Source organism: Nicotiana tabacum, chromosome 17, assembly GCF_000715075.1.
Source record: "Nicotiana tabacum cultivar K326 chromosome 17, ASM71507v2, whole genome shotgun sequence".
Classification (NCBI taxonomy): domain Eukaryota; kingdom Viridiplantae; phylum Streptophyta; class Magnoliopsida; order Solanales; family Solanaceae; genus Nicotiana; species Nicotiana tabacum.
In genome coordinates, this window is record NC_134096.1 from 113,436,524 (window position 1) to 113,442,555 (window position 6,032).

Sequence of the window (6,032 nt, forward strand, 5' to 3'; positions counted from 1 at the left end):
TGGGATATGTTGCATCGTTTCACTATTGTTAAAAAACTTCTAGAAATAAATGTATACATGACATTTCAAAATATACAAAACCACTTTTAAATTGAGAAATGAATCAATGATAGAGATACGACAAACGTTAATATCACTATAAAATCGAAATTCTCAGTCTAAAGTGAGCCCTTTTGTAAGCATAGAACTTATAATTTAATACTCGAAAATCAGTTATCTTATAAAAAGAGACAAAACACAAAAATAAAAAAATAGTTTGAGCTTCGAAAAAGATCACCTTTGCCCGCTAATAAGCGCGCTAGTAAAGTGGACACAGTAATACAGTATACTTTCTCAATATTAGACAGCAAGTACTTTCTCAATATTAGACAGCTAAAAGACCTATGCTTAAGTTCTCAAGTTCAATTTTCCAGGGGCAAAACTGTCCAATAATGCGGCTCTATTTCTTTGTCTCAAGATCCTTTCTTGAATAGTTGACACACACAAATTTCGTCTCTTTGCAGTTTTGCCTAGTCACGTAGAATTCAATGCTAAATATAGCATAGAGCTTAAGCACACAAGAAAAGCAGAAAATAGGTTACGGATTTCAACCCCAAAATTGGACAATAAACCCATTCAAAGTGAATGAATCTATTGGAGATTACACTTTAAAGAGGCTCTGCATGTCAGCAATTTTTTTCTTTTTAAATTTGGTCCCAATTTTACTCCCAACAAAAATCCCACCTGTCTCTCTCATCTTATATAATCAGCATTTGCTGTGTCTGACCTTGCATTTTGTTCTATAGAGTGTAATTTTTTTGGACAATTGATATAAGTTTGTTTGGGTTTTGAGAGTGAGAGTGAGAGTAAATGCTGCTGTGAAATGGCTGCTTCTGCTTCCTCTACTTTGGACTCTTCCCAAAAGGAAATTGAGGATGAGCTCAAAGATTGTGGGATTAGGCTCATTATTCCTCCTCCTTCCACTGAAGAGCTCCTCAATCTTCTCGATGTAAAGTTTCAATTTTTATCTATTTATTTCATGTTCTTTACATACAAATTACTAGCTTTATCTGTGTTTTATTTCCTCTTTTTCTGTGTTATCATTTTAGGTTGGTTTGATGTTGAAAACGGTAAGACTTTTGTGGGGAATGACTGTTTGTCAATTAGATAAATTTGGTGCCTAGTTTTGACTTCAAATGGAATTCTTTTGTTCTTCCTATAATAAATGACATGGTGTTGAATCAGAATTGGAGGAATGGAAGTGGCAATTACAGGTTTAGTGTAATGGTTTTGGAATTTAAATGAATAGGACAATCTCATTATTTAATAGATGAATAGCATGAATGCCACCATAGAGTATTTTCTCCATGTTCGTGACTTAATCTTTATGAACTGGCTTTGTAATTTCTTGAAGTTGTTTGCTCGTATTTCCGTAATTTATGGCAGCTTCAAGTTGACTACTTTTCTCCTCTTGTGTCTTTTAGAAAGTGGAATCCCAATTGATAAAGGTAGGTCAAGCCCCTTCTGATTCAATGAAAGATGCACTTCGACCAGTAATGAGAGCTATGGTTGGAAGTGAACTTTTAAAGAATGCTGATGTGGATGTCAAATTCTCTGTTGTATCTTGTCTCTGTGAGCTTTCTAGAATAACTGCCCCTCAGCAACCTTATGATGATGGACTAATGAAGGTATCCAAGATATAACATTCTACTTTGTTGTTCTCTTTTCCTTACACACACACATATTATATATGTGTAAAAAGAACCAATAACTAGTTTAGCTAATGTCATTTGCTCAAACTTTATATCCATTTCCTTTTTGTTTTCACACGCTTGTATCGAAAAATCTCAGGAAATTTTCCAACTTATAGTAAGGGCATTTGAAGATTTATCTCATTCAGCCCGCCATTATTATAAGGCTGTGCATGTTCTTGAAACTGTGGCAGATGTCAAGGCCTGTGTGATGCTGCTGGACCTTGAATGTGATGCCTTAGTTATAGAGATATTCCAGCTGTTTCTCAGGATCATCAGGTAACTTATTACTTTTGGTAACAAGTTTCTTAACCTTTTTCTCTGTTTTGACTGTTACATAGAGTTGTGAGTTAATTCTTTCAAGCAATTAATTTAACCTCCTTCGGAGTAAATCAGTGTGGAAATTTTAGGATCTTACAGTGGGAAATGTAGGTAAAATGAGATTATACTTAGAACTATGAAAATTGACTCTAGAGAGAACTGATTTATTAGGATAAGCAAAAGTAAGATAAATATTGCACTACAAATTTAGCCCCCAAAGGAAGAATGAAGGTGAATGAGATTAGAGAGGAATGTATTGTTTACAAGAAAACATTTTCTAATATCTTGGCTCAATCTTCCGCAAGAATGGCATAATAGATGGAGATGTAGCACATAGAAATTAAATAAGAAGAATAAAATGGAGGAGTATTATGAGAGTACATAATGGAGGAGTTTTTGGAATGCTATGTGATAACCTAACAATGTGATAGGAGAGTTTTATAGAACAGGTGTAAAACCAACAATGTTACATGAGATAGGCCTCTATGGTTGTATACGGTCGAAACTGATTTCGGCCTTCGTACGACTGATCCAGATGGAAACATAATGGACCGAAGAAAGTCTTCATAATATCGAGATGGGATCCGAAGAAGGCACAAACGAGCTTCGAGTTTCAGGGACAGGTAAAATACCGAGCTCGAAGTCATTATCGAGCTCGGGTCCAAATCGAACTATGATGAGAAGTGGTGGAATCGAGCTTAAGGGCCAGAGGCCAACTAATACCGGCCCAATACTGGGCCCCGAGTCAACATCGAGCTCTAAACTTGGAAACCGACAGATACCGATCCCGGTCAGGACCGAGCTCATAGACACGAGCCGTTACAACCGCACTAAGGGAGAGAATCTCGGCGGGAATTAAGAAAAATCTAATTTATCATGGGTTCCCCACTATGTATTTTTAATTATATCTAAAGTAGGATCCCTCCACTATAAGACGAATGGCTATATTTCTGTAAAGCAATCAAGTTTGGCATACATTATAATTCAGATATTATACACTCCCATATTGAAGAATTATCCTTTTTTAGTTGCATAGATTGATTCATCTTGCATAATTCATAAATCATCCTCTTTTCAACTTTGCTTATTTTTATCCTTTACAGTCAATATTCGATATTTCTATTTACTATTACGATTTGTGTCAAGTTATACCACATACCCTTAGAACTACGTACAAATTCAACTCTATCCGTTTTTCGGGTAAACAGTTTGGCGCCCACCGTGGGGCTAAGGATAATAGTGATTATTTGATACGAATCTGCAAAAACACACCATTTTACACTTGTTTTCGGAAGTGTCTTTGATTTCGGATTAGCAACGACGAGCTCTCAATTAAATGGCCTTACCTACCGACAAGGGTTCTATGCTACTATCTGAAATGAAGTAGACAGAAAATACAAGCAAAAAAAAGACTTCGGCTGCTGCAGAACGGGCTCGGAAGGTAGCTCACCGTGAAATCTCGTAGTAGTAATCAAGTATGCCCGCCAGATTGATATCCAGATGTACCTGCCTCAGATCCTGCATATTAGTGCAGAAGTGTAGCGTGAGTACATAAACAACATGTACCCAATAAGTATCCAGTCTAACCTCGAAAGAGTAGTGACGAAGGGTCGACTTTGACACTTACTATGGGCTAACAATAAAATGTCAAAATAATAACTAAGCATGGATTACAGAAATATAGCTGAAAACTCAATAACAGGAATAATAAACAATCCTTTCGCTAATAGTTAATTCTAAGTTTTGTTCTATCATTTAACAATTTATATCTCAAGTCAATGAAATAATATCAATTATAATTGGTTCCAAAGATTTATTACGCGCGCCGAGGTCGTACGACCCGATCCAATATAAAAATATTTAAACTGTGCACTGTCGAGGGTCGAACGGCACGAACCATAGATGCATCTATCTATTACCGAGGCGTTTGTCCCACTCCACGAAAAGAGAAAATACTTTATAACAGCCAATTCAAGATTTATTAAGAGGCAATTATTTAAAGAAACACCAATTCTCAATAACAGTCAAGTGGCCCGTCCAAGAATTTAAGTAAATGAAATTTGACCTTCTACCATTCCTTTATCAAGTTCCAACATGATCTATGCAATTAAGTTAACAAGTAGGGTGCAAACATCGTAAATATAGCATGGTATGGGTCCTAGACTACCCAGACATAAGCACAATTAGTAGCTACGTACGGACTCTCGTCACCTCGTGCGTACGTACCCCCACAAATAGAAGCACATATTAATCAATTCACCTATGGGGTTAATTCCCTCTTACAAGGTTAGGAAAGAGACTTACCTCGTCTCAAAGCTTACTTTCCAACCTCAAATTCACTCTAAAACCTCAACTCGGTGTCGAACAATCCAAAAGTAGTCAAATGGTATATAAATTAATCAATATATGTTCAAAAGTTCATATTCCAACTATTAAAGTAATTACCCAACCCCAAATGTAGAATTCCTAAAATTCATCCTCGGTCCCACGTGCCCGGATTCCGGAAATTTTCAAAGAAAGTTGTTACCCATAACCTCATGAACTCAAATATATGATTTTTACTAAATTCCATAACAAATTTCGTGGTTAAATCCCATTTTTATCAAAAACCTAGGTTTTTACCTAAACCCATAATTTTCACTAATTTATATGTTATAATCTTCCCATAAACTATATATTTAACTCACAATAAGTAGAAATTACTTACTCTCAATGGCTAGGTCGAAATCCCCCCTTTTGAAGTTCCAAAATAGCCCAAGTGTGTGAAAAATGAGAGGAAAAGGCCTAAGTCCCGTATTATATTAGGGTTCTGCCTTCAGTGATTTTCGCACCTGCGGAGGGTTGGCCGCTTCTGCGGCTCCACATCTGCGAAAAAGTCATCGCAGATGCGGCCCTTGCCCAGTGGCCTACTTCCGCTTCTGCGGACCTTTGGCCCGCTCCTGCTACGCACACGTCGCACCTGCATCTTAGGCCGCTCCTGTTGTCCCTTCTATCGCTCTTGCACGTTCACAGATGCGCACACCCATCCGCATATGTGATCCCTGGCCAACGTTCCTAGGTTGCTTCTGCGGCAAAAAAGCATTTTGAGTCTTAACTCAATCCGCGCATCGTCCGAATGGCATCCGGGGCACCTGAGGTCCCGTCCAAACATACCAATAAGTCTATAAACATAATACGGATTTGCTCGAACTCTCAAAATGCGTAAAACAATAACGAAACCAAGAATCACACCCCAAAATCAAATTGAATCAAAATATGAACTTCAAGTTTTCAAATCGCTCCGAACGCGCCGAATTATACTTAGACTACTCGGAATGACACCAAATTTTGCGTGCAAGTCTTTAATCACCATAAAGAACTATTCCTGATCTCAGAATCCCATTTGGACCTCGATATAACCAAAACCTACTCCAAACCAAATTTAAAGAACTTCAAAAACAACAAAGAACCAACTTTCACTATTAGCTGCCGAAACGCTCTCGGATCATCCAAAACCCGATCCGAACATACGCCCAAGTGCGAAATCATCATACGAACTTATTGTAACTATCAAATCCCGATTCCGAGGTCGTTTACTCAAAACGTTGATCGAAGTCAAATTTATCCTTTTTAGCCAACCTTAAGGAACCAAGTGTTCCGATTTCAACCCGAACCCTTTCAAATCCCGAACTAACCATCCCCGCAAGTCATAAACAGTAAAAGCACCTATGGGGAGCCTTATTTAGGGGAACAAGGTTCTAGAAAGCAAAACGACCTACCGGATCGTTACATTCTCCACCTCTTAAACAAACGTTCGTCCTCGAACGGGTCTAGAATTATACCTGGAGTGTTGAATAAGTGTGGATATCTGCTCCGCATGTCCTCCTCGGACTCCCAAGTCGCTTACTCGACTGGTTGGCCCCTCCGCCGAACCTTTACCGCGGAAATCCTCTCGGATCTCAACTGGCGAACCTGCCTATCAATAATGGCAACTGGCTACTC

The 6,032-nt window shown here is 38.1% G+C and overlaps 1 protein-coding gene across 1 annotated transcript; it reads left to right on the top strand.

The window, feature by feature from the left end:
* The first annotated feature begins 409 nt into the window (after window positions 1-409).
* LOC107772436 (sister chromatid cohesion protein PDS5 homolog C-like) lies at window positions 410-3,042 on the top strand. Its single transcript, XM_075234860.1, has 4 exons — window positions 410-988; window positions 1,464-1,667; window positions 1,831-2,009; window positions 2,587-3,042. The coding sequence occupies exons 1-4, from the start codon at window positions 863-865 to the stop codon at window positions 2,726-2,728; spliced, it is 651 nt and encodes a 216-aa protein (XP_075090961.1). The 5' UTR covers window positions 410-862; the 3' UTR covers window positions 2,729-3,042.
* The last annotated feature ends 2,990 nt before the right edge of the window (window positions 3,043-6,032 follow it).

Excerpts from the sequence above, each read along its gene's own strand:
- LOC107772436 (XM_075234860.1), top strand. The coding sequence starts at position 863 with ATGGCTGCTTCTGCTTCCTCTACTTTGGACTCTTCCCAAAAGGAAATT. Across the intron at positions 989-1,463 it reads AGCTCCTCAATCTTCTCGAT|AAAGTGGAATCCCAATTGAT; the intron begins GTAAAGTTTCAA and ends TGTGTCTTTTAG. Across the intron at positions 1,668-1,830 it reads ATGATGATGGACTAATGAAG|GAAATTTTCCAACTTATAGT; the intron begins GTATCCAAGATA and ends GAAAAATCTCAG.